Source organism: Aythya fuligula, chromosome 5 (assembly GCF_009819795.1).
Source record: "Aythya fuligula isolate bAytFul2 chromosome 5, bAytFul2.pri, whole genome shotgun sequence".
Classification (NCBI taxonomy): domain Eukaryota; kingdom Metazoa; phylum Chordata; class Aves; order Anseriformes; family Anatidae; genus Aythya; species Aythya fuligula.
Window position 1 is genome coordinate 3,335,469 of NC_045563.1, and position 27,645 is coordinate 3,363,113.

General features: G+C 46.8%; 2 protein-coding genes across 3 annotated transcripts; one reads left to right on the plus strand and one right to left on the minus strand.

Moving 5' to 3' along the window:
* The first annotated feature begins 1,779 nt into the window (after positions 1-1,779).
* Positions 1,780-17,852, plus strand: STYX (serine/threonine/tyrosine interacting protein). Of its 2 annotated transcripts, none has more exons than XM_032189483.1 (11): positions 1,780-1,860; positions 10,304-10,336; positions 11,149-11,202; positions 12,283-12,380; positions 13,074-13,134; positions 14,443-14,479; positions 15,024-15,063; positions 15,164-15,214; positions 15,822-15,894; positions 16,855-16,948; positions 17,359-17,852. In XM_032189483.1, exons 1-11 carry the CDS (start codon positions 1,804-1,806, stop codon positions 17,430-17,432), a joined length of 672 nt encoding a protein of 223 aa, XP_032045374.1. In that variant the 5' UTR covers positions 1,780-1,803; the 3' UTR covers positions 17,433-17,852. The 2 variants fall into 2 exon arrangements, with proteins under 2 accessions (XP_032045374.1, XP_032045375.1); XM_032189484.1 differs by lacking the exon at positions 1,780-1,860 and adding an exon at positions 10,139-10,180 and having other exon boundaries at positions 17,359-17,851.
* Positions 17,853-20,571: 2,719 nt separating this feature from the next.
* Positions 20,572-27,208, minus strand: GNPNAT1 (glucosamine-phosphate N-acetyltransferase 1). Its single transcript, XM_032189426.1, has 6 exons — positions 27,156-27,208; positions 25,143-25,330; positions 24,385-24,447; positions 23,607-23,734; positions 23,101-23,162; positions 20,572-22,066 (listed from the first exon to the last, which is right to left on the minus strand). Exons 2-6 carry the CDS (start codon positions 25,312-25,314, stop codon positions 21,919-21,921), a joined length of 573 nt encoding a protein of 190 aa, XP_032045317.1. The 5' UTR covers positions 25,315-25,330; positions 27,156-27,208; the 3' UTR covers positions 20,572-21,918.
* Positions 27,209-27,645: the final 437 nt, after the last annotated feature.

Below are 27,645 nucleotides of genomic sequence, written 5' to 3' on the forward strand. Positions count from 1 at the left end.
GCTGGATTTCCTCTTTAAGTTCCCCTTTCAGTTACTTCATCCAGCCAGGAACTTTCTGATATGCTTGGAACCTGTGCTGCTTTACACATGTGAAGTGGCATATCTAATGCTCCTGGAGCTCTCAACATGCTTTGCGATGCATCTTACAGGGCTGGAATTTGGCCTTCTGTGGGCTTGGCTTTGTGCTCCCTGGGAACTTTCTGCTGCAGCTGTTTGAGTAATCATTCAAACAGAAATAAAAACGTGGTGGCTAACCTGTTCTTTTTCTTAAAGCCTTCTGTTACTATGTATTATTTCTGTTTTCTAATCAGTTCCACTGAGAGGGTGTGTGTGGAGATAGACTTACTGTGTGCAGTGGAACTTACTGAAGTGGTAGACTGGAACAGCAGTGTACTAGACTGGACTTCTGGCTACTTCTCACTATTCTAATTGGATTACTTTGGGCATGCTCAGCTGTCAGACAAGTACATTAAATTAACTCTAGACTCACTGGGAAAGGCACCACTGAGCAGCATCTCCCTGGCAGTTTTGACAACCAGCATTGTATTTCATTCCCTATCACTATGAGACAAAACAGAGGCAGGGGAAGGCAGAAAACAGCTGCAGCGGGACAGGCCCTATTTTCACATTTACAGCTAATGGCTGTTAGGGACTCTGGTTGGTATGAAAACTTCCTAACGTGATTGTATCAGGAGTATAAGATGCAAATTTCAATTTTAGTTTTCCATACCACGCATTTGAGTGCAGCTCAGACGGAGCTGCTGGGTCTGGGTGCTACACCTGTATGGTGTGCTCAGAACAGTCAATGTTCAATGAAAGTCAATCTCTGAGCACTGTGATGATGTAAAAATTGAGCTGAGCTTCTTCCATTACCTTGGAGAAGGGTAAAAGATGACAGAACAGTTTTGTGAGGTACTGAAAAGGGTCATATTTTTGAAGTTTGAGTGGCAATGTCCCAAGTATCCCTCCTTGTTCCTATTCTAGGTGCCGGCCAGGGCCATGAAGCACACTTCTCTTGCTGTGCTGCCCTTCACTGGTTCATTTTTGATCTCTCGCTAAAAGGAAATTGCAGAGCTGTTGCTCAAACACGATTGTCGCAGGTTTCTCAAGGGGGAGATGAGCCAGCGAGTGAAACAGTAGGATAATTTAGGGTGAGGGGGCCCAGCAGAGCATGGGGCTGAGCTCCTGGCGCAGGACCATCCCTGGATGGGGTAAAAAAATGCCTTTTGTCTACCAGCCGAGCTGTGTGTGTGTGCCTGGGGACGAAGTGGACACACTGTGGGGCTCTGCCTTTTTCTTGGCTGCCACCAGCGCCTTGAGAGGAGGGGTGTCGTTGGCAGGGCGGCGGGGCTGGCACGAAGCCGTACCCCAGCTTTTTGGCTTTTCTACCAGCCAGCGAGCCCAAACCCACCAAAGGAGGGGGATTTCTCCTCAAAATGGAAGCGGCGAGGGCCGGCAACGGGGAAACTTCGGCGGGCGTGAGGGGAGAGCCCTGAGGGGAGCGCCCTGAGGGGAGAGCCCTGAGGCGAGCGGGCGGCCGTTGTGGCGGGGCGGGACGGAGGCGGGGAGGAGGAGGAGAAGGAGAAGGAGGAGGAGGAGGCGGAGAAGAAGAAGAGGAGGAGGAGAAGAGGAGGAGGAGGAGGGAAGAGGCGGTAGCAGCAGCAGCAGCAGCAGCATGGCGGCCGGGCGAGAGCGGCTGAGCGCGCCGCCGCCCCCCGCTGCCACCGCCGAGCCTCCCCCCGCCGGCCCGCTGCCCAAATAGCCGCCCGGCCCCGGCCCCGCCCGGAGAGAGCCCGGCCGGCCATGGAGCTCGCCAAGCCGGCCTTCCCCGCGCTGCCGCAGGCCAAAGAGGACTCCGAGGTAAGGGCGGCCTGGGCGCCTCCGCCCGGCGGAGCGGGGTGAAGGGAAAAGGGGAGGCCCCCGGGGGGTGAGGGGAGCCCCCAGCGGCCGCTCCCCGCCCTCCTCATGGCCGCTCCCCGCTGGCCCGGGCAGGCTCGGCTCGGCTCTCCCTGCTCCCTTCCTTCGGTCCTCGAAGGGGTTCCTGCACCCAGCCCTGCCCGCAGGCCTCGGGGGCCGCCGCTGGGAGGCTCCGTGTCCTTGCCCGGCCCGGGGTCCCCTCATGGGGGACACCTCACAGCCCCCGGGGTCCCCTCACAGTTCCCAGAGCCCCCTCACAGCCCCTGGTGTCTCCTCGCAACCCCCAGAGCCCCCTCACAACGGTCCCCTCACAGCCCTCAGCGTCCCCTCACAGCCCCCAATGTCCCCTCACAACGCTCCCCTCACAGCCTCTGGTGTCCCCCCATCCTCCCTCGCCCCTCTGCCTGCCCCAAGACCCCAACAACCTCCTCTCCTCCACACCAACGAGCCCCTCCTGCCCGTCCCCATCCAAGCACTTGGCTCCGAGGCTCTCCACAAGCCCCTTGGCGTTTCGGGAGACATTTCTGCCCCGGGACGTGACAGCGGCTGGAGGCAGGTGGCAAATATCCACCAAGGCTGAGCCGGGCCGGTGTCTGATTTCGGGGCTTGGCACAGCTTCGTCGTGCTGCCCTGGGTGCCGTTGGCGTGTCTTCATGTGCCACAAGCAGCCCCGAGCGTGATTCTTTGGTGGCGTCCAGAACTTGGCACAAAATGTCACCACATCCATGCCACGAGCCGGTGGTGTCTGAGCTCCTCACGGCTCCATGGGCTGCCCCACGTTTCAGGATATTATCCAAGACACAACGCGGTTTATTGCTGTGTCAACAGAGCCGTTGTTGCGTGCTTTTATTGTGGTAAGAGTACCTTCAGCATGCCGGGTACCTGCCTTCTTCTTTCTCGCCTTTGTTGCCATGATTGAACGCCCTCTCCACTTCAGGGCTCGGCGAGTGTTTACAAATCACCTCGGTTGTTTTCAGCAAGTTGTAATCGTTGTGTTCGGATCTGAACACAAATCGCGCGCGGCCCCGCCAGGCTTGTAATTTGTTTGTTTTTAAATATCTTTTCTTTCTGGAGAAACCAATCCCATTAGCTAAGGTTGCTTCTGGAGATGGTTAAGTAAATTAGGCTGGGTGACTTTTCGAGCCTGCTTCTAACTCGAATAGCTAAAAAAGGAGTGTTTGGCTAAAATAGTTTTAAAATCAGAGGTCACTGCCAGTTTTGCTACAATTAGCTGAGTAAGGTGAGTTGTAAGACAGCGTCCTTCACGAAGTGGGGTTTGTTTCTTGCTTGATTTCTTATCTCTCTTTTGATAGTACAGCGTTAAAACTTCAAATGCCGCAGGTCCGTAGTGGAGAGTTTCAGGGACTATATTTAAAAACCATATGCCTTACGCGCTCAGTACTTCACATTTGTGTCTGACTCTATCGCAGTGTTTGGGGAAGCAGAAAAGTTGCAGCCGGTGTGAGAATGTCTAAGCTGGTGTACCTCTAACTTAAAGTTTTTGCTTTTTTTTCGCTTTTACCCTTTGCTTAAAGGGTAAGAGGCTGCAGCTGTGGGCCCTCAGCCTGATCCTCGAGAAGATGCTTTGGAAAAGCAGTCTCAGGAAACTGAAGTCATTCTGCCTCCAAATTGATGGAGAGCTGAATATCAGCCCTTCTGTTTTGCTGTGAGGAGGCTCTTCAATGAGGAGTCCCCCTAATACTCTTTTTTTAGGAAGAGGGTTGTGTGTGGTGTGGTGTCGTGGTGGGTTTGATTATAAGGTGTTGGTTGGAGAAGGGGCAGTGGAGGGAGAATTTGGGGAACGCCTGGTGGACGTCCCGATGCGGACTGCTCACAAGCACATACAACTCTGGTGGTTTTAACGTGGTCTGGCTGCCAGCTCCCTTCTGACTGACACCAGCAACTGTGTGACGGCTTAAAACAAAAAAAGCCAATTCGTGAGCCTGTCTGGTTGACCGCCCAGCTTCACGCCGTGGTGCTGGTACGAGGAAGGGTAAGAGTGGGCAAGGCTCTCTGCTGGGGAGGGTGGTGAGAGCCTGCTGCTGGATTGACTTCAGCAGGAAGGTGTTCTAGATAAATAGAGATAAAAGAGATGGATGTCCTGGCCTGTGGATGGTTTGCAACACCCCTAATCCATACTTAGCACTAAAACCTGCTGAATTTTGGAATGACTGACCCCGTCTAAAAGTACCTGCTGGAGGCTGTGAAGTGCCACGTTGAGACTTGCTGGCGGTATTTGCCTGCTGGATGGAGAGAGCCCCGCGTGCCTGCTGTGCATTCCTCCCCCGATAACATCTCAGGAACAACATCTCCGCAACGGAGGGACCCCAAGCGCGTCAGGAGCTCTCCTAGCAATGGGTGTCACTCCTTTTCCTGTACCTGCTGTGTGTTTAAGGCTCGTCCTGGTGGCGAAAACGTGTTCCTGGCAGGTCAAGCACAGACAGGCGCCCGCCACGCGTCGGTGCAAGCGTGTGTCAGCGCCGCTTTTTAGTGCTTCCTCTGGCCCCTGCGTGCTGCCTGCAGCCTGCCTAATTGTCTGGGTCTGCAGCGTGAGCTAACGAAGGCTGGGATCCGCCGGCTTCTGTCTCATGCTGGCAAGCCCATGTTAGAAGCTGAACTCCTTTTTTACCCATCCGTATGCCGCTCGGGTTGTTCCAGTTTTAATGTTTGGGTATTGAAGCTGTAACTCCTCGTTCTTGCCCAGGTTTTCTGGTAATTGCTGTGAATGTCTGTAAATAGTGTGCGTTGTTTTATAGGGTGCTGATAGGGAATATGTCAAAGCCCGATGAGTAATGCCGATTGAACATAGCATGGAAACCACTTAGGCTTAGATTTATTTATGTGCCTTTTTCTAAAACTGGCGTGCTTTCCAAGCTGGGCTCTAAAACTTTCTTAAATTTCGGAAATACTGGTCCTTTTCTCCCAGCATAGAAATCTACGGCTAGGGACCCTTCAGAAGAGGCCGGCAGCAGTGCGTGCTGCTGTATGAACACTGAGACACCTTAGCACTCTTGGAAAGAAGGTAAATAAGGACTGGGGTAGTTAAGAAGTACGGTGGCTATTGTTATCCCTTGAAATCTTACCCCAAAAATGATAGGGGTGAGATGTACGCAGCAGGAACACGGCACTGACTGCCAGCGCAATTATTTGTTAAGACGTTGGTGTGTTTGCTTGCGGGCAGGCTGAGTAAACTACTATTCATGATCCACGTAGATTATTATTATTATTTTTTTTTTTAGGACTACTTGTGTTTTTTGTAGTGGAACGATCAGCCTATTGGCGAAGTAATCAAACTCGCCTTTTTATTCTGCGTGTAAAAGTGAGCTCTCGTAGCACATGACTCCTTCAAGAAACGTTCACGTCTTGGCAGCTATATTTAGTCTGAGACACTAGTTTGTATCTGACTGCTTTTAACCATGGGTAGCACAGGCCATGTAAAGGTGGAACAAATGTCTTCAACTTTTACCAAAGCAGCAATTTTCCTCGTCTTCACACTCCTTAAAGCAAGTAGGAAGCCTGTGTTATCGTATATATCCCACCTGCCCACGAAACAGAGCAAAGGAAACTTAAATGGAGAGCAGGGAGTGTAGAGGAGCTGATGGGATTGGCTCTGTGCGAGTCCATTTAAATCAAATTTCAAAATAAATAAATAAAAACTAGCAACAACAAAGCCAAAGAGCGTGGCAGCCCTGCCCCTTGGCTGGGACGCCACGCTCTGGGAGATGCCGGTGCTGCTCGTTGTGGGCACCAAAACCGGTGTTCAGCAGGCTCCTGGAGGCCTTTTGGCCCAAAGATACAGAATGGGACAACCACAAACGAATGTTTCTCCTCTATTTTATGCTTCCACTTACCATTTAGTCTCCCGTTTTGTCATTTTTGTGGCTCGTGGTCCTCTTTGCTGACACCACCTTTATTTTCCTGTTGTGCTCTTCTTCCTTCCTCTGCGTGCTCTGTCATTCCCGTCCGGGTTGTTTTTTCTCCCCGCCTTCCTGCTTTTGCATTTCCTCGTGTCTTCAAAAGCACCGATGTCTGTACGAGAAGGGCTTCCCGTGGTGCAGCTCCTGCTCACAAACATCCCCAAAACATCTCTGGGCACAGCATCCCAGCCCTGGCCACCTGGGGCCACTTGGCCATGGCACCAAAGCCCGTCCTTCAGCTGGCCGTGCCGAAAAGTGGCTGTGCCCACCCTGCCAGCCGGCCTTGTCACCCTTGTGTCCCTCCTGTGGGGACCTGGAGCAGGGATTTCATGTAGAAATAGATGATTTTTGGGACCGTGTCAGCTCCCTGAGCGTGGTGACCATCGGCTGGCAGTGCCCTTGCCTTCAGCTGGGTGCTCCATTGCATTAGCAGAGTGCCAAAGCCCCTCCTCGCCGCTACCCCTGTCTCAGTAGTGGTGTGAATGTGGCTTCTCTGAGCAAAAAGAGGGGGTTTAATTTGCTCCATTTATATATCTGCACTATATTTTCATCTGGGGAAAAATATATATATACTTTTTAACGTTTCTAACCAGAATAACTGTGTCTGAGATCATGAAGCATGACCAGAACTGAAGACACAGCCTTTGATTTCGTTTCTGGCTTTAGCTAATTTTGAGTCCCTCAGAGTAACCTGCTTCATGGTGATAGATATGATAGGCTGGGGTAATATTCAAGTGTTTTTCTCGAATATGCTTTCAGGACTTTATCTATTTTCTTTCTGCAACATTGCAGTTGAGTGTGTTCTATTACTGCTTTAACATTTCATGATTTTTTCAGTAATAGTTTATTCTGCTTCTTTGCACTTTACAAAGTCCATCAGCGTGGCAAGCTTCATTTTTGTGCAGGCCTTCAGTGAACGCATTTCCAGGCTTCCTGGTAAACAGCTAGGAAAGGAAGAGTTGAAGTGGAAGGGGAAGAAGAACAAACCTCAGCCTTGAAGAGCTGCGGTGAGCTGTCGGCCTGTGGAAGTGGTCTTGGAAGAAAAGGAATACAGGAGCCAGGCAGAGCTGGAGGATTGGAGTGTTATCAGCTTCCCAGCTGCCACCCAGTCAGGCTTTCCCACCTGACAAAGCTCTGCTTTTGAAGTGTAGGACCTCAGGTAAAGTGTTCTGGAGAGAGGAATGAGGAGATGGTGGAAAAGCAAAGCGTTTGGGAGACTTCAGACTTCCACAGAATTAAGCGTGAAGCTTTTTGTGTCAGGATGACCGTCGAGGCAGGGGATTGGACCCGTCCACGACCCACACTGCAGGCTGCCAGGGGGAGCAGCAGCAGTGTTGGCAGTTAAAATGATCGTATCTCCTGACTGCTCTGTTCAGCAGTAATCTTCTTTTCCTGCAGAGAGCGGTACGAGATTATAGGCAAGAGATCACTCGGTCAGAGCAGATAAAGGACCCGAAGCAGCTCAGCAGGACGTGGGGCTGTCGTTGCCGGATTGTTTGTCTTCAGCTTTAATTCCACAAACTGGAGGAACGTTGCACCAGGATGGGAGGAGGCGCTTGGAGTTTTATAGCCTATATGAAGATACCACTAGACATGGAAATAAATGTAGGCAAGAGGATCCTGATAGCCCTAGATTCTTGATGTAGGTGAGGAACAAACAATCCTAAGTCTTGCTGTGATGGATTACGATGAGGAATCTGTGCAGAGAGGTGCGCAATGCTGCTCACAGTAAAAGAGCTGCCTGAGTATTGGAAAAGGGTCAGACTCCCAGAGCAGTCAGGAAAGTTTTTAAATATGTGTTGTGTGTGAAAACTAGGGGGTCTTCTAACGGGTTAGGAAGCTGCTAAGTGATACCACGCTGGGTATCCACTTCACTGCCTCCTTCACTTCTATGGGGTGAGTTGTGGAGCTGTGTTTAAAACCACGCAGTTCCCTTGCAGGTATTGATTATGGACAAGGCTCAACGTCAAGGCTGCTAAATTAACTTGAAAATTCATGTTATTGAAGTCCTAGGTCGCTCTTGCTGGAAAAAATCCACACACATACATGCATTGAACACATCAGTGCCATGTCAACGTTTTCTTCCATGAAAATGGTCTCCTAAAGAACAGGTACAGCTATGGCAAAACACATCAATAACACAACTCTTGGCAAAGTAACTCTTGGTGGTGTAGTTTAGATGGTGGCTACTGGGAAGCTGTCTGCAGCATAGGCAAAATCTTGCCCGTTTGTTCATATCTTGAATTTATTCCAGCTGGGGATTGGCTGTAGGTGGGGAAGGGAGGGCTTCGAAACGTGCTTCGTTCCCTTTTCTCTTGCTCTTCGCTCCATGTGGAGGCTGTATGAAGTGCCACAGTAGCCCCCACCCTTTCGTTTGCCTATCGTTATCTTATTTTCATTCCCTCTTTCCATTTTGTCTCCCAAGCATCAAAGATCCCTTCAGTCTGATAAAGGGAAACTTCCAGCTGTTGTTTGCCTTCGGGATGCTGCAGCGTGGAGAGCATGGTTAACAAATGAACTCCTTAAAATGAGACCTCTGCTCGTGTTCAGGCTATGCTGATAGATTTTTCAGGGCCTTTTGCATGCCATTTGAATAATCTTGCGTTGTTAATTTTAAAAGCCTGTAAGGGCTGTCAGGCAATCAGCAGAATCGCTCTTAGTTTGTGTCGTTGCAGAAGGAAAACACTTAAATCTCTGATGCCATCTTTCAGATATTTGTTTTGCAGACTAAAATCCTTGCGAGCTGTACCTTTTGGGCTCTTTGGGAAACGCTGGTGGCTGATGTCTGGAGCTAACAGCGCCGTGTTTTCATGTTGGGAACATCTGTGGCATCTGTTGCCCTTTGGGTTTTGTTTTCCTTTGGACTACGTACTGCTAAATTCTTGTCTACTTATTGTGCACAGCTTACAGCTTTTGTGACTAACCCAATTTCCTGCTTCAGATGCATTTGAGAGGAGTATTTTTAACACTTTAAGGCCCCTTGACCAAAGTAGTGACGAATTTGTGTTTTCATTACGCTCCAGACTAAGACTTCTGAATTCCCCAAGTGCATAAATAGAGTAGTAAACCCACTTTGGCACTTGTGGGCTCCTGGAGCGTAACTTAAGCTCTTCAGAAGTTATTCCTCATGATGTTGTTTTCATACTTGGACAAAACCGGGACTTCCTTGCATATTAGTGAATAAATTATGCTTTTGGATATGCAGTGAGGCAGTGGGATTATGCTAAAACACGCTTGGGTCAACCTTCAAAGGAGACAGTTCCTTAAATATCATCCCTTTGTTACAGGATTTCTACGTTCTGCTATCAGGAGCTTTTATTATTACAGCTGGAACACACAAGAACAGCTTAGCTGGCCCTCTGTCTGTACCAGAGACCGTTTCAGCGTGGTGTTGTGTCCCTGTTTGTACTACCATTTTCCGTAGTATTCAGGGAATTGTTTTGAGTGGCTTCATGTTTGTTTGCTTTCTCAGAAACGCTGCCCTAGATTCAATCCAAGTGGCTTCCAGGATAACTTTCCTGATACTAAAATCCTTTCTAATTCCCTACCAAGAGCTAGCAAAGCCTCCCCGTGTGTGTGTGTGTGTGTGGCTGGGGGAAGCACTGGATTTTTCTTGCGTATCCTTCTGAAAAGGGGCTGACTGTGAAATCGGCACTGTGGTTGTGGGTGCTGAGGTGGGCAAAGCCGTGGGTTGAGGGCTTGGATCTTACTCGATGCCCTCGAGACCTCGCTGCAGAGGTGGGATACTTGGAGCTGAACTTCGTGGTAGCTCCGAGGAGACCAGGGATCCTGCAGGAGGTGTTGGGCATCACCTTCGTGCAGCCCAATGCCAGCATCTGTGGGTGCTGTGTGAGGATCCTTCCCGGTGTGACGGCCTCAAGTGGGGAAACGTGGAAATCTGTTTCTTTATGGCTTGCTGTGGTGATGCAGAACACGACTTCCTAGGGTTGTTAAAGCCAAATCCTGAATATTCAAGGCTAAGTCGGTGTGAGTATAGGCAGTGAGATAGATGCTCTGAGTTTTAAGGGAGCTCCTGCTGTGCCTGCTTCCTTGTGCCTGTTTGTTCAGGGCTGTGGGAATGTAACAGCCAAAGGACTCTTCCCTCTGTGCCTCATACACAATGTCCCGAAGCTTTTCCCTTTTTTCTTCCCCCCTCCTTCTTCCTCTCCTCTTTAGAGGCATTTCAAAGCAGAAAGCCGAGCCGTGGATATACACCACGCCGGCTCTCCTGCACAGGCTTCCTCGCTGATGACGTTGGGTGCTTGAGTTTTTCTGCACGTTCGCTCTCAGAAGAGTGATGTGCCTTGTCCTCGAGTGTCACTGGAGTCTGCCTGGAGAGGTAGAAGGTAGCTCGTACACGCTGCAGAAAACAGACTTCATTCTTTTCTATAACGTGCATGGATAGGTCTCTGCCTGGATTTGTTTTCCCTCCTGTGTGCTCATATAATTATTTTCTTTTTATTTTGAAGGATTGGACCTATCCCATGAGGAGAGAGATGCAGGTATGACATGCTTTAATTTTCCCTTTGAGTCAAAACCCACGGTGCCTTCTAAAGGGGGGAAAAAAAAAAAAAAGAAAGCCATACAAAAAAAGCTGGTATCAGCTGGTCCTTAGGGTAAAGCATCAGGGAGCACTGTGGGGGAGATGTGCTGCTTCAGTGGAGGAAGGACAGAGGTTTAATATCTCAGACACCCCTGGATTAATGTGATTCCAGTTGTTCCATCAGGGACTACGGGTAGCAAGGGGTTTAGTGGCAGGGGGAGAGGGCTGCTGGTTTAGCATCAAGGTGGGCTTGAGTCTCTGTTGTACAAGTGCAGGAAAAGAAAAAATCTCCTTCAGAATCCCCCCAAATAAATGTTTTTAGGAGCTGGTCACTAAAAATATTGGAGCTCTGCTTTTTAACTTAAATCCCGTAGGGTGTAGCTGTTCTCATGTGGGACTTCTGGACAATTAAAAGTTTCCTGCCGTGTCAGCCAAATCTTTGTACGAGACCTTCATGTCTTTATTGGGGAGGAGATAACTGCTTAAAATTAGCTTTTTTTTTAAAAAAAAAATTACCCAGCTGGGGCTGGGTAAGAGGTATCAGCCAACCTGGAGCTTAGTCTAAACAACGGACGTAATTCCAGTGCCAGAACAAGATCTCCTGCACAAAGGTCGTGCTGCTTTTATTTTGCCAAACTGATTTTGTTCCCTCGGCCTGTTTGAAACAGCACTTGATAACGTGTGAATTATTTGTTCCTGTGGGGTCGAATGTAATGTGTGATTTCAGATAATTTTGGGTTGGTACTAACTGTCTGTTTTCTGTCCCCCTAGGAAATTCTACCTGGGTTATTTTTAGGCCCATATTCTTCGGCTATGAAAAGCAAGGTATGATTTTCAGAGGAGTGTCTCATAAGGAAACTTTGCCGTGCTGCTTTGTTACTGTGGCAATGTGGTCAAGTTGCACGTGTGTATCCACATAGGTATAAATTTGGTTGCAACATTATGTTCTCTGACATCTTTCCTGCTGGGCAGAAGCAAGGCATCGTGCTTTTATGGGGTGGTTTCTTAAACCTGGAGGATAAGCAGGGGCTGGCAGCGATGCCTCCCTCTTTCCAGAGAGAACCTGAACACTGCAGCCATGTGCTGGGGCAGTTGACACTTTGCACAGACTGCGTTTTCCTTAATCTTGGAAAAAAAGTGAAAAAGAGTCCTGATTGATTTTTCACATGGCTTGAAGTTGTGCATGCATGCGTACGCACACGTGCAAGCTCTTAATTTCTGCTGACTGGCTTTACCTATGCCCTGCAAACCAGAGCAAACTCTAGGTTTGAAGTGACTTTCATGTTAATTAATTGTGAAGAACGTTTGTGTGTGAGTTTTATAATTAAGCTTTAAAATATTTTTTTCTTAAGAAATCATTAAAAAAAAATAATCAGACTTGCACATTGCTGATCAGGCAATCGGTTTCCTTTACTGAAGTGTTGCAACACAGATCAGAATTGGAAACTTATGCAGTAAAAATGAAGTACGTAGCAGTGCTTGACTTGATTGTAGAAGCAAAAACAAAGCTTGTTATCTGCCAGCTTGCACTGTGGCCTGACTGCTCTTACTTTCCATGGTCTGACTCCTGCAAGACGCAATGCTAGCTGAAAATTGCTATAGCCTATGCAGACATGCAATTTCAGGAGAAATGGAAGGTGTGCAAAATCAAACGAGCTTTTGAATGCCTTTCTTGCCTCTTCCTTTCATCATTGGAATGCTTTTTTTCTTACAAATCCTAATGGTTGTGTTTTTGCCTTTTTGAAAGAGAATTTTTCACGCTATGCTGTGAATATTAGAAAGCCAGCTCTGATTTTCCTCAAGTACTTGATGTAACTCATTGCATATTTATGTCTAGCTTTCCTTTTAATGACTGTGTAATAAATGGATTCAGTTCTCAAAGATCTGTTTTTCTTTTTTCTGCAGCTACCTATACTTCAGAAACATGGAATCACCCATGTAATATGCATACGGCAAAACATTGAAGCAAACTTTATTAAACCAAACTTCCAACAGCTATTTAGGTGAGAAATGAGCATAATGTGCAGAAATATAACAATTAAGACTTACTCTTAAACACCTCACGCTAGTAATGAGATATTTATTTTTGTGTGTTCTTTCTGGTTATTTTTACGTTGTCAAAACTATTTATACACCTTATCATATTTTTCAAAGACTCTTAAATCCAGGCTTTAGAGTTTCTTCATCATGCTAAACTCCAGACATAAGCAAATCCCCAAATGAAAAGTATCTGTTAGTGTCCAGTAACTGTCTTAAGTTATGAGGTTGTTAGTTCTGAGTAGTTTCTGCTGTCAATAAAACACTTGAGGCAACTTGATCAGAAAATGGCTACCTCTGAAAAAGCTGCACGGAGAGCCCCAGAAAAGAATGTGGCCCTTACTCATGTACTGATGGTAAGGATGTGAGTACACAGTGTGCTGCTTTCAAACACAGCTGTGTCGCTGGTAGCCCAGCATTTATGAATTTCTTCTGCCCCCAGGGGTGATTTTTGTCTGGGGATGTTGGAGAAGGTTCCTCACTTGCTTCCTCGTAAGGACAGCCCAGAAGGCTGCTTGCTCGGAGTAGTTCTGGAGTTTGGACCAGAGAGTAAAGCCACGTGGGTAGTGTTGGCTTCCTTCTGCAGGTTGGAGTGTTGTCGCAGGGCTGAGTCAGCTGTAAGCGTTACTGTGTACTCATAGCAACTGTTCTCATTGCAGGTATTTAGTCCTGGATATTGCAGATAATCCAGTTGAGAATATAATACGATTTTTCCCTATGGTGAGTATTTGTGAACGTGAATGGGTTGGGAACAGAGTTCTCCAGTGAGATTTGTATGAGCTAACACGCTTAGTTCCAGGTGTGGGAAGCCCAGCCTGAGGCACATTCCTAGGCAGGTGGCAGGGTTGAGAACTCATAAGTGACCTTTTTATTGCCACTGTAGTACGGGTGATTAAATCATTCTTACAAGCATAGAAACAGAGGCAGAATTGTAAGAGCTCTGTTGTATTATGGTCCCAAAAGAAGACAGGTTATGAGAAGCTAATATTTATTTTGGAAACCCTTAGCCTGTAGGGAGTTTTTTTTTTTTATCTCCCAAGAATTTATTTTAGTATTTGATACAAGAGATGTAAATTAAACAGAACGTGGAAACTAGCTGGTGTGGGTAAGTCTTACAGCATCTTGAAACATGTTCATGTAGAGGACTTAAAAGATAACTTAAAACTAAACAGTACACATGACATAGCCAAATTTGGAAATAGCTCAAAACTAAAGGTTTGATCTGTGATTTTTGTATCTCTATTTGAGGTTGGTTTGCTACAGAGCAAAAGCATTTTCTTCCTTCCCCCACTCAAAGGGGAAAAAAAAGGCTTTTCTGGCTTCACTTCATATAGCAGAGGTGGTCACGTTTTTGCAGAAGGTGGCAAATTAACTGATGGCTTGCAGCTTTTCTAAAGCATAATGCCATTTGACTAAAGCATCCTTTGCAAATCCCAGTTACTGACATCTTAATATTTCTATTGGCATATTTTTAAGAGTCTGATTGGAGCTTTCCCCACAATAAATTATCTAGCTCTTGCTTTTCATCTAAACCTGGTAGTATTTCACAGACCTTTCTAGATCATGTCTCCACTTGTAGACTGATGAGACCAGCTTTTTTTACTGAAAATGTCATTGGAGAACTTTTCAGAAGACACGGGCATCAGTAGTGTGATCTACGCCCCATTTCTGTTGATGCATGTGTTTTTTTCCTGCCCTCAAACTGTTAACCAAGATGTCTGGAAGCCATTTTTTTTATTATAGTGGCATAACGTGACACAAAATGAACGTAAACAGCACACACAATGGATCTTTAAGCATTTTTGCACCTGGCTTCACATTAAGTTTCACTGACCATTTTATGGATAGTAAAAAGTACAAAAAAAAAAAATAGACATCACTTCAGCCAGATGCTTTGAAATCTGTACAGAGTGAGTTGTTGCTTTGTAGAAAGACTGATAAAAAGTTCTATGATATTTAAATGTAAGTAGTAGTAACACTTAGAATAATCTGAATGTTTCAGTACTGTAATTTTTTTTCTCTTTTTAGACTAAAGAATTTATTGATGGAAGTTTACAAAGTGGAGGTAAAATCAGATTCACTTTTCCCTTCATTTACTGCATTGCTGTTAAAGCTTTATAGCTAGCTTGGTGGTGTGTATAACGCGCTCTTAAGTATGAGGTTTTCTTGAATTTGGGAGGCTAATTGTGTTCAACTTGAGCTGAATTGTACAAATTCAGAGTAAAGTGTTTTTTTTTCTCTTGCCTCCAAATGGAAAACAAACTTCTTAATGTATCGTTTGTTTTTTTTTGTGTCACTTTAAATGCAAGTGTGTTTGTGTGGGAATGAGTTTTGTCTCTTCCCTAATGTAGGGCCTTAAAATCTGCGTTGCAGTCCTGGAATGGAGATCCTGTTACTCAAAATCCCCAGAGGAGCAAAAGATTGTGCTTCCGTATCCCTGGGGCAGTAATGGACAGAGTCTAGTTAGCAATCTAGAGTGAATTAAAACACACATGTTGTTCCTAGGATGTACCTTGTTGCTGTGTAGTTGTTCATAGCAAGGAAAAACTACATGTCACAGGATTTTCCTCAGTTAATACCAGTGTGGTTTTGGTTTTTGTCTTCCTCAGGAAAAGTTCTTGTCCATGGAAACGCAGGGATTTCTAGAAGGTAGGAGACTACCCATCCTGCTTATAATTTTTTTTTTAATTTTTTTTTAGAATATATTGGAATATATTCTACTGATTTTTATTTTTGTCTTTTATTTCAGTGCTGCCTTAGTTATTGCATACATAATGGAAACATTTGGAGTGAAGTACAGGTAAGACCAGAGTATGGACAGTACTGCACGGTCATGTAGTTAATGATTCCTCTCAAAAGGCACTAAGAGTGCTTACCTAGAGTCTGATATATCTGTAGGTATTGCTGTTTTAATTTAAGCAGTGTAAATGAATAATAATTTGGAGGGAAGGTGAGCAGTCCTGTACTGTCACATCAGCCAGTTGTCACCCACTGAGACTGAGTGAAGACTTCGGGTGAGGCAGGTTATTCCATTTCTTCCCACTGCAAGTTTGTTTTCAGCATTTTGTGAAGAAGCAGGTACCTGCTGTGAATGGGAACAGGATGCCAGCCTACACAGATTGATGCCTCACTGTTAGACTTTATAGGAGAGGCCCCAAGAGGCTGTTTTAAGCAGCGTGTTGAAAGCAGGCCAGCAAGCAGAAGACTGGAGGTGGGGGTGGGCAAAGAGCATGCTGCAACTACTGCCTCCTGTTTTGCCCAGACAATTTCAATTACACAAACCGATTCTGAGAAGGCTGCATATTTTCTAAGAACTGATAACCTGAAGAAATGCTCATGAAACCACAGATGGCTTTGTCACGGTCTATTTTCCACTGAAGAATTTTCTCTCTCCTTCTCTTGTTAAGGGATGCATTTACTTATGTTCAAGAAAGAAGATTCTGTATTAATCCTAATGCTGGATTTGTCCATCAACTTCAGGTGATGTTTTGTTCTTCGGTTTTACTGGTCGTAGCTCAAAACCCATTTGATGAATCATCTTGTTCCAGAGCCATTGTTTCTATTTAGCTTTAGCATTTACTGTAAAGATACGCTTCAAGTAAATGTCAGAAGTTAGAGCAGAGCCTGGGAGGAAGATGAGTGGGTATCCTAATTCATTAGGCATAAGCTTCAGACAAAGCAAACCCAGGAATGGAAGAAAAAAAGAAAATTCAGTGTTGTGTAGTGATCAAGAGGCTCTGAAACAGCTTAGTTGGTGGGTAAGGAAAGTGTGAAGTGGATATTTTAGCACACATCCGTGATGCTTCTTGACGCTTGCATTCATAGACGATGAAGTTCACGGGTATGAAACAGCAAACCTTAAATGCCACGAAATTGCTTTATCATATTCCAGGAGCCTGTTGGGTGCGTGGTCAGCAAACATCAGGATAGTGTGGTGAAATAGATTTGCACTCTCGCTGTTACTTAAGTGGCTGGCAGCGAGATGACTAAATGTCTCCTGAGTGTGTGTGTGTGTTTTTAAGTAATCCCTAGTGAGGAGTTGCTGTGTAGTAACAGGCGTGATGGGTCAGCGGAACACAACTTGAAGCCCTTGTGTGGTTTGTCCTTGTAACAAATCTCTGAAGTCGCTATATTCTCAGTTTGGCTTGCTTCTGCTGTCTGAATTGCCTGCTGGGAACAAGAAGTTCTCTAAACATTCTCAGGGATTTTTTTCTGATGACAGTTCTCTCTTTCTTAAAGCCATTTCTTGTCACCCTGTGGGTTTTCTTTTGCTCTGCCTTCCTAGTGGTTTTTGTTGTTCGTGTCAAAACAACACTCCTTTAAAATCTCTGCCTTGCTGTAAAATACCCTCTGATGTGTCCTGAACTCTGAGTTAGTCCTTCTCCTCCTTACAAAGCATTATATAAAAATAAATAGCAATATGTATCACTTTTTCCCCAGGAATATGAAGCCATCTATCTAGCAAAATTAACCATCCAGATGATGTCACCACTGCAGCTGGAGAGATCCCTCTCTGTTCCACCTGGTACTACAGGTCAGAAACCTCTTCTGTGTGATCTCACCTGCTTAGCCTGGGGTTGTGGGTGATTGTCTCACGCTCTTAGTAGACGAAACCCCCAGCAGCAGCGAATCTCAGACTTTTGGGAAGGAAATGGCTGCAGTTGATGTGCAAGCTCTGTTGGAATAGAAAAATGAAGCATGGGGGAGATGCAAAGGGAGCCCCAAAATAGTGGGTTCTAGGAAATTTCTCTTTGTTGTGGAGAAAAGCAAGGGAAGAAGAGTGCTATAAGCAACTGCCTGTCCCAGAAACTGAATGTTGACCCCTTTTAAGGGTTGACTTCCTCAAAGAAAACAGTAACAGCTGTCCTGTAGCCCTGCTCACAGATGGGTATTATTACAGCTGATATTTATCCTCTTTTTTTTTTTTTTTTTCCTTTTTTGTAGGAAGTTTAAAGCGAATGCACGAAGAGGACGAAGAACTTGGTACCATGCAAGTGGCAGCAGCACAGAACGGATGATACCTGAGGACAGCACTGTTTGTATTGTGAATTCCTGCCAAGAAAGGTGAAGAAAACTAGGGGAAAAAAAATTAATAATGCAAACCGATGAACACACACATAGCTTCTTTTCAATTACATGTTGCTTTCAGATGCAAATCTGCCTCTGCAACACACTAAGCATCATTTTTAAGATGTTGGACTTCTTGAATGAATAGATGGCACTGATTGTTTTACTCCTTTTTTACACTTTACAGTTTTATTCTAAACCAAGATTTTTGGACTTGCAAAGAGGTATTATTGCAATAATGCACTTTTCATACTTGAAATTTCTTTATTTGTATGATATAAAGTTATTACTTTAAACAAAATGCAAGCTGGGGGGGGATTTGTTTATAAAGTTATTTGTGTAATTTATAACAAGAGACTTTAGTAAAGAAAAAATTTGCTAAAACTCACTTTGTTCTCACTATGTTATGGTCACGCTCATAGAAATGAGCTTTACAAGCCACACTGTGTGCTGCTATTGGCAACTGAGCAACAGCAGCGATCTATTCAGTATTAACTCTTTACTTTGGTGTAAAATCTCATTATATACTGACTTATTTTGAGACTGACACTGAGACCATCTTAAGAGAAAACTATTTTGAAAATCTCTACTTGCTTGATGCAAGTTAATTTAACAGAGTACTGATAACTTAGCACATGGCTATTTTACTAAATACAGAAAGCAGCTACCAACATTACACACTTTACACAGACTGAATTCTTTCAGCTAGCATTAAACAGCTGCTTGTTAAATCACTCATTTAAGAAGCTGAACAACCAGTGTGGTTGAGTTGTCTACTAGAATAGTGCATTTTCAGACTGGTGTTGAAGAATTTCCCAGCATAAGACAAGAGTTGCATCATTTGAGGTAAAAAAAATGGGTGAGTATTGAAAACTGGTGCCTGAAGCAGTGACCACAGCAGTATCAAGACCAAAAGGATTCCCCGTGGCTCTTCTAAATCGAAGAGATGATTAAGGCCACACATTTATCAGTGTTTTAAAGTTCTCAGACTGGGAGTTGCTAAGGGAGTTTGTGCAGCTTTAGCTCTTCCCCCTTCTCAGCAGCTGTGATAGCTGCTCACGATGTAAGTGCAGTCTCAGTTCTATGTTTCTGCTTTATTTGGTCAATTGCATAAAAAATATGAAAGAAACGATGGCTCCTTTAGAGCAGTGTGTTGACTGAGCAAATGGCAAAGCTGTTAGAAGTGGTGTATGTGGGAAATCTTGTCTTTAGGCTGTATTTTAACAGCGAATAGGTGGGCTCAAGACAGTTTAATCAACGCAAAAGGCATTTGGGGATCTGAGCAGCCAGCTTCCTTCCCTGTACTCTGATAGAGCTGCACGCAGAAGGCTGATGTGCTGTCACCCTCAGAAGGAGCAGCCTGCGTGGATCTGAGCAGTGATGTCGCATTGTACTTGCTGTGAGGATCTCTTCAGAGGCTGCCTTTTGCTGAGGACTGCCTGTTTACTTCATAGAGGACTTCTGCCTTTGTGTATTCAAGGCACGTTGACCACGCCTGTGATTTATTGATCTTGGCTTAGTCACCGAGCCTCTGCCTTCTCTTGCAGCTCCCCAGAAGGCTCGCAGAGGGACAGTCCCTGCTGAGCTCTTCCTGTGTGAGGGCTAGAGACCTGTTACAAACTTCTTCTGTAAAGGAATGCTTCTGGGGTTGTTGGGAAATAAATCCCCCAATGCCTCACCCCACAGCACTACCAGCTGGCTGTAGTGCAGAGTTTGGGGCTGCCTCCTTTGTACAGCTCCCTGACTGCTGCCGGCTACAAGCTGATGAAACAAGGGTGGGAACCAGAACTTCTGCTTAAAACTGCTTCCTATTTCAGCTCCTCTTGGAACCCTTGGGAAAGAGCAGAGATGAAACACAGCCAGGAGAACACTTGATTCATCTAACCCTTCCCTGCCAGCGAGGCTTGTTCATGCAGCCTGGTTCTGTTACCTCACTGGGGTCCTGGCATTTCCCTGGGGAGACAATTTCGCAAACCAACAGCCTCCATGACTAAGGACTTTCCACCAATCTATTTTATTTTTTATCCCATTACCCCCTGCTGAGGACTTTTTAGAGTCATCCTGGTCTGGTTTAAAGTCACTCTGGTCTGTCTGCCTGCTGCCCTGCAGATACCAGCCTCTCAGATCCTAAGGGAGCCTGAGATTAGGTTTCCTCTCATGTGCTATTATTCTGCCTTTTATTTAAAGCTGTCATTTCTTGCGTTTTGTTTAGCTTACTGCTGGTACATACTTCAATTACAATTTGCTTCCTGAGGCTAAACCAGCGGTAGCAATCAGCAGCAAGGGTCCCTCCCTGGGGCTTGAGGGTACCACTGCAGGCTGAATTTGTGCTAACAGCACCTGCCAGCACCACGCAGAGCCCTTCCTGCTCCTCCAGGGGTGGCGGTGTGCTTGGGGTACGTGCCCTCTGAACGATTCTAGGGCCTCTTGCTTGTGAAAGTCCCACTCATATAAAAACCCTTCACCTTTCCTCATGTAAAAACCACTCACTCTTCCTCCAGAGGGCTTCCTGCCAGCCCAGCAGTTACAGAGGTGTGACTCCGGAGGTGACAGCAGCTTCTGTACCTGCTGCCCTTTCCCTGGGGGAATGTGACAGGGTTGAGAACATCACCTGTGGTAGGGAACAGAGCAACCTTCCCTGTTGAGCTAATGCTGATGAGCTGGGTTCTTCCCACCAGAAAGCATTGCCACACAGCCACAAAACCGAGTTTTCAACCCAGCTCATTTGTCTCACAATCACCTGCTCCTCACTGATCTTTTCATTAACTCTTAATGAGGGCCTGGAGCTAGTTAAATGGTGTAGAAGCAGAAGTCCCAGTCCTGTTTGAATTACTGGAAATTCCAAGCTGATAAAAGCTGCAAGAAGCTGGGGCTGCCTCTGTCAGCCATCACAGCTCAGGTGCTCACCTCTGGTTTGAGGACAGGTACTCACCCAGGATGAGCTGAAGACTTCAAGACTTGCTTCCTAGAAGTCACGCTTGTAGGGATGAAACTGTGCATCGGATATTTTTATGGTTTATAGAGGTTTTAAACCTCTACGTCAGAGGTTTTTACCTTCAGGCAAAACAGCAAAAGCAGAAACAGAAGAGATACAGTTGGCAGTCTTAATTTATTCAGCTTAAACAAAGATTTTTAAAAAATAATAAATAAAACAGACATTATCAAGGAAACACTATATTGAGTGGAGTACCATCAGGAACATTAAATAGAACCCCGCACCACGGCTTAAAGGAGCTCTCCACAGCACAACGAAAGAACGTTTTGTAAGGCCTGCCCGCTCACAAACAAGCCCAGCTGTTCTGCAGAACCCTCCTGTGTTTATAATGCCCTATTCACAGACATGGGATTTGTCACTCCCTTTGCACAAAACGCTACTGTTGAAGTCGGGGCTTTGTACGTTATTTGCTTGCCACCGGGGGCAAAAGTGCTAAAATCGTTTCTCCAATCTTACAGCAAGGGGGACGCTCTACGAAGCAGCAGCAACCCCTCGGGACCAGGGCCTGGGGTTTCCGTGCCGGGTCGCACTGCTGTAGGTAGAAGTGGTCACCAGCAAAACCACGGCCGAAGCGGCCCTACGGAGTTCAAGTACAGCGCGGTGGTCAGGTGGATTTGGTGAAGCTGAACGTGTTTCTGCCTTCGTAGAGGCAGGCATTAACATTCCCACTGAGCGCTAGCAGAAGCCCCGCTAAGAGTGGGGTGCATTCTGTCAGGCATTCCAGTTTCCTTCGCCCTGTCACAAACCATGGGTTTGTCTGTCAGAAAACATAATTATCCTGAAAACAAATCAAGTTATCAGCTAAAGTGCAGGGCCCCTGCATTAAAAACTATCTAAACTCACCATCGGCTTTATCAGAGCCCCTAACCTGCACTAACGGTAACAAATTCAGAAAATAGTGCCTATAAAACTTTAGGTACTCTAACGTCACCAGCACTTAAGTGAGGTTTCACAAAAGGAACAAATTCCCATCCTGTGTCACCACCTCTGCGTACGAGAAGCCTCCCTGCCCAAGCTACATCATTCTTCAGTGAAGCACAGCCAGGAGCACGACCCCACGAGCTGCACTTTGGCTACCAAGAAAAGAAGCGCAAACCTTTAGAAAAATACGAGGCAAGAAAAAATTTGAGATAAAAATATATACCTTTGGTTAAAAACCATCCCTTTAACGAGAGTCCTTTGTAACTCAGCTAGAACAGAAGAGCTTCACTTACACTGAACAGTAGTAAAAATTAGTTCTAAGAGCTAACCCAGAGAACCCTCCTAAATTGTAAGTTGCTTTTTTTTTTTTTTTTGCAAGATTTACACATTTGATGTTCAGTATTTATAGGGATCATTATATTTGCAGCAATAAACTATATAAATTTTCCATTATTAGAACGGTTTGTAGCACAAGCTCCTCCACCAACAGTCTTTACAAAAAAAAAAATCACTAGAAGTTCTTAATTAAAGAACCGTTGAAACATGTAGTTTTCTTCAGATACCGAGTAGCCGAACTTCTTGTAGAAAGCCACATTTTTTGGCAGACACTCGAGCGTGATTTTGTAACAGTTCAGTCTCTTACTTAGTAGTGTAAGAGTGGACGTTAATCTGAAAGAGACAGAGAAACAGCAGTTAAGTGAAATGGCCCTGAACACAGGATCAATCAACATGAAATTTGATAAAGTTACCAATCACTTTTAAAAACAAATGCTGGGGGAAGGAAGTTTAGCACAATAAAGACCAATTCAAGTATTTTTAGTGCATTTGATCTTTGATCCTACATCATCTTCTGTAGAAGCCAGCACTCCATTTCAGCTATCGACTCATTCAGGTTGGAAAAGGCTTCTAAGATCACCCGGTCCAGCCTTGAACCCAGCACCGCCTAGTTCACCACTGCACCATGTCCCTAAGCTCTACACCTACACATTTATTTTTTTTTTTGAAGACCTCCAGGGATGGTGACTCAACACTTCCTGTGCAGCCGGTTCCAAGACTCCACGACCCTTTCAGTAAAGAAAGTTCCAAAATCCCTTGCAAAAGCCTCCTAACCACCCTGCAGCCCTTCCCCAGCCTCACACCAACACAAATTTCACAGACTCTGCGTTCTCCTTCAGTACACAGGATGGTTGCTACCCCAAGAAAAAAGAATGACATACCAGAGTCTACCAGACAATTTTAAGTTATAGCTTGCACTCTGCCAGCTCGTGATAACTTTTGGCTGAAATCTTGTGAGGTTTCTGGCTGGGAAGAATCTGCCCCACTAACCCACGGAACTAAAATCCTGCCCTGAGGTCTGGTGAGTGATTCTGTCGCAGTTTAATTGAGCGCTGTATTGTCTGGAGAGGGCAAAGGACAGGCAGATGGCATCCTGAGAGCAATAACTACGCATTATCCCCACCACCCAGAGAGGGATGGGCTAACTTCAAACAACAGCCACCTTCCGTGCTGCCACACTGACTGCAGCTGCAAACTTTGCTCTTCCCAGAGAAGGTTCCTGCACAGACAACTCCTCACCACTGCAGTTAACTTGTTTGCTGGCACTGATCAGTGTTAAGGTGGGGGGACAGAAACCAACTAGATGGAGCTTGTGGCCCTGCCTGGTGTTGAATTGCAAAGATAAAAATAAAGGATAAAATACTTACAGCTTCCCAAGCTGCTTTCCTCTGCACTCCCCGCTTACTACTACGTCTTCTATCCTTCCTCTCTGTGAAAATGCAGAGAAGTGTTAGTTGAGAACACTGGTGTGTTGTTTCCCTGCTCTGTGCTTGCATTTCTGCTGTCTGTCCAGCTTTCGAAGCATTCACAGAGCCCCCTGCAGCACCCAGCAGCTGTAGAGGTCCCACCACAGCCTCTCCCCTGCTGCGATATTTGTACCCCTCCAGCTGGGACTCCCCAGCAGCGAGATCCTCAGCTCCATCAGAATCCACTCTGACTTTTTGAAGAGCGGGACAGACAAATTGCTCTTTTTCCTTACAAAAAGCCAAATCTTCCTTTTACTACTCAGCTGAGCACCCAAGGATGGTGTTTTTTAAAATGCCTTTATCACTGACTCAGCAGAAGGTACTTCAAGTAACACCATAAAAATACCGTACACGTATTCTGGGAACAGCATCTTTTTCCTCACTACAGCTGCAGAAAGAGAGCGTACCTTTGCACAGGAGTGAGTGAACTTATGTTCTATAACCAGCGTTGCTGTAGCAACAATCTGCCCGAGATTCGTATCTTCTACGACAGTAACGTAGTAATCTCCAGATCTCTTCATGTGCTCAAAGGTTTCTGTGGGAGCAGAACAGTCACCGTTAGCCTTGGATTGAATTGCTGTGAAGCCTTGGATCAGATTCTGCATGCAGATCACGGCAGAATCCAGGATCACAGGGGAAACGTGCCCAAAACATCAGAACCTGAAAGGCCCAGGTGGACCAACCCAGAGACAGAACCAGGAAAAAGCAGGTGTCAAATAAATGTCATTTCCCCAGCTGCTAACAGGACCTTCCATCCCCAGCATCTCAGCAGATGGGCACTAGGACGAAGGCAGCAGTCCCTCCTGGAAGTTTTCTTACACCTCAGACTAGCGAAACACAGCTCAGCGATGTTCTGAGCTTCAGAGGCAAGCCTCCGCTTCGCTACTGGTGCTTGCAATAATTCATCCCAAACAAGCCCTCACCAGGCATCCCCTTCTGCCAGGAAGCTAAAGCTCAGTCTCCAAAGCAAGGACACAACCTAAGCATATCCCAGCCAAGGAGCCCTTTGGGATAGCTGCAGCTGAATCCAAAGCTGGGTGCCAAAATCTGCCTCAGGGGACCTGAGCTAATAAATCACTCTGGCACGAGGCAGTCAGGAACCTCACAGCCAGGTGGATTTGCTGTCAGCATCTTCTGGTTCCCAGCAAGCTCGGTGGAAACGCCAAGAAATAATGATATACTCACTGATAAACTGCTCTGGGCTCACAACTCCCGTTTCAGTCAGCTGACCCAGAACCTTGAAAAAGCCTGTTATAGAAGGGGAAAAAAATAAAGACTCATGAGGAACAGGAACATACAAATAGCACAGAACCACCTGACAGGGCTGTCTGTTAACATCCCTACTGCATCATCTAATTCAGCTGTATGTAAAGGCCTGCACTCCGCATATCACAGACTGTAAGCTTAAAATCGAACACACCACACACAATTTGGGATCAGCTAATGCAACAGCAGCCAACCGCAGCTTGAGTGCAGAATAAAAAGATGCAGGCATTTAAGCAAGAAAAGGATAAGGCTGAAATCAGGCAATATTTAGCTGCCTGTTCAGAACAACCTCCTTCTCCTAAGTTACAGGTGTGAAGAAGTCTTCACACGCTACGAGCAGTACGCTGGTTCACGTTACTTTTATACTGAAGGGAATAACATGAACAATTCTACTCCCCTTCTAAAGCTGTGAATAGGAAGCTGTGGATTATTCTGAAAGACTGAACTTGAATTTTACGATTGTTTTTAAGGTCATTAGAACAGTAAAACCAGTTTTGGGGGTCACCAACACAGCAGCTATCCACGGTGCCAAGTGCTTGAACTCCTTACCAATAAAAATAAATAACCCAAATGATGTAGAACAGGTACTGCTGATCTACTGAGAGAGAATGGAGAATACATATTATCTAGTGCAGCACCCAGCTCTTGTCTGTGATGGTCAGGAAACAGGATTCTACCTCGATTTACATCAGCCGTGCACAGCGGTCTCATTACTAGGCCATCTCCTGGCTCCAGAGGAGAAATAGCAGGAGAAAACGTCGTGGTGTTCTCGCTCCAGTCAAGCTCGTGAAGAATACTGGGGTCAAACATCGGCGTGTCATCAGGCATCACGGTTGCAACAGGCATCATGGCTGCGAGAGGTGTTCTGAAACAGGAAGCACGCGGGTAAAGACCATTCTGCTTTAATCCCTGTTGTTTTAAACAATCCTGATTGTTTTAATCCCTGACCACGCAATTTCTGCGGATTGTGTAGTGGGATCCTCAGGGAGGTAAAGAAAAGTGAACGGAACCCAAACTGCCATCCACTTATCTGCAACTGGAGGTATTTGACCTTCACCGAACCGGGACACCAGGTTACACAAAGAGCACGTTAGCTAAAGTCAACACAAACAGCCCGTTCGTGCTCAGCCAGGAAGGTTCTTCCTCATAGAGAGGAAAAAGAAAGATAAGAGATTAACCTGGATATTTATCCTCTACAGCCCTCTGTATTCTTCCCGCTGGCAGGACGAGCACTGCTTCCAACCCACCCCACAAACACGCAGTGCCTCAGCCAGGAGCCACCACACCACACCTGTAGGAACACGGATGATCCGACAGCCTGCACACACGCGTACAGCCCACGGAACATTTCTTGTGCAGCCTTGTTTGCTCTGTCTATTTACTAAATCGAATGCTATCTCAGCTGTAAAGCGTAGTGCCTCACTGCCCTTAGTATGTGAAATACAGAACTGCCAGGACGGTGCTGAGACCTGTTAACGATTAATGAGGGAGCTGGGAGTTGTACGAGTTAGAATTTGGGATACAAGGAAGCACAGGGACATTTTATTGATCATAGAGCAAATCATTTCTTTGTAACAGGAATACCTGGTAAGGTTCCTGGTGCAAACAGAACATATGGGAACTTGATAGAATCACTAAGCACCACGTCCAACCTCTCCTCGAACACACCCAGGGACGGTGACTCCACCACCTCCCTGGGCAACCCGTCCCAACGCCTGCCTGCTCTTTTTGAGCAGAAATGTCTCCTTGTTTACAACCTGAACCTCCCCTGGCACAACTTGAGGCCATTCCCTCTGGTCCTGTCACTGTTTACCTGTGAGCAGAGGCCGACCCCCAGCTCCCCACCCCTTCCTTTCAGGCAGTTGCAATGAGGTCTCCCTGAGCCTCCCCTTCCCCAGCCCAAACCCCCCCATTTCCCTCAGCTGCTCCTCACAGGACTTGTGCTCCAGGCCCTTTCCCAGCTTCGTAGCCCTCCTGACAAATCTTCAGGTTCACTTTTTTGCACCATAAAACATTCAGTAGTCACATGCTTTCATGTGGCTCAAATTAAATACACTTTTTTTTGCTGTTAACGATGACTACCTCTCACAATAAGCCACAGCACAGCCAACTCGGCTCAACCACAGCATGGAAGCCCCAAGACCGAAGGCGGCTTCGGAGAACCAACCGAAAGAGTCCCTCAATGAAAACAAATCAACAAAAACACCTCAGCTTCACACCTCCTCCTGACACACACCGACCACGCTCCCACCTCACCTAACACACATCTCCGGGACAAAACCACGCACTTAGGGCGCTGAAGCAGCCCCTCGCACCCCACATTACGCTCCCAGACGATGGCAGGCAGGCCGGGGCGCTGAGGGAAAGGCTCTGTGGGGCTGGGAGCCCAACGGGGCCGGCAGGGGGGCCTCTGGGCTGCTGCTGTGGTCCTGTCAGAGACCCTCAGGGCCCCCTCAGGATCCCCTCAGGATCCCCTCAGCGCCCCCTCAGGATCCCCTCAGCGCCCCCTCAGGACCCCCAAACCCCCTCAGATCCCCCCCATTCCCCACCCCAGCACCCCCAAACCCCCCTCAGAGCCCCCCCAGCTCCCTCAGGCCCCCCAAACCTCCCTCAAAGCCCCCTCAGGACCCTCAGGACCCTCAAAGCCCCCTCAGAGCCCCCCCACCCCCCTCAGGCCGCCCCTCACTCACCGCCCCGCGCACGCGGCCCCGGCGCCAACCGCCGGCTTAGCGCCTCACGGACGTGGCAGCGGGGCGGGGCCCGGCGCGCACGCGCGGCGCCGCGCAGCCAATCGCCGCCCGGCTCCGGCCTTTTCCCCGCCCTCCCCTCCCTCCGGCTGACGAATCACCGCGCCGCTCGGCTCGGATCCTGGCCACGCCCACCCCCTCAGCGGGCGAGGCCCCGCCCCCCGCGCAGCGCTCCCGCCTCTGGGGGGGGGCGGGCAAAATGGCGGCGGCGCTGAGGGGAGGGGGAGGGGGGGAAGGCGCTGAGGGGACGGAGGCGGCTGTGAGGGGAAGGGGCTGGGTTAGGGGGGCTTTGGGGCTATTTTGTTTTTTTTTTTTGGGTCTCTGCTCGCCTGGCAGCGTTTGGGAGTGTGTCATGAATGGGTAATTTTTTTTTTTTGGCTCTAGGGGTTTGATTTTGGAGGAGGCTCCGTTATTTCCCTCGAGCAACACCTGC

Coding starts and splice junctions, on each gene's coding strand:
- STYX (XM_032189483.1), top strand. CDS start 1,804: ATGGAGCTCGCCAAGCCGGCCTTCCCCGCGCTGCCGCAGGCCAAAGAG. Junction 10,337..11,148: donor CCATGAGGAGAGAGATGCAG/GTATGACATGCT, acceptor CTGTCCCCCTAG/GAAATTCTACCTGGGTTATT. Junction 16,949..17,358: donor TGTTCCACCTGGTACTACAG/GTCAGAAACCTC, acceptor CCTTTTTTGTAG/GAAGTTTAAAGCGAATGCAC.
- GNPNAT1 (XM_032189426.1), bottom strand. CDS start 25,314: ATGATGCCTGTTGCAACCGTGATGCCTGATGACACGCCGATGTTTGAC. Junction 23,163..23,606: donor TCACTCACTCCTGTGCAAAG/GTACGCTCTCTT, acceptor GCATTTTCACAG/AGAGGAAGGATAGAAGACGT. Junction 22,067..23,100: donor GGAAAGCAGCTTGGGAAGCT/GTAAGTATTTTA, acceptor TGTCTCTTTCAG/ATTAACGTCCACTCTTACAC.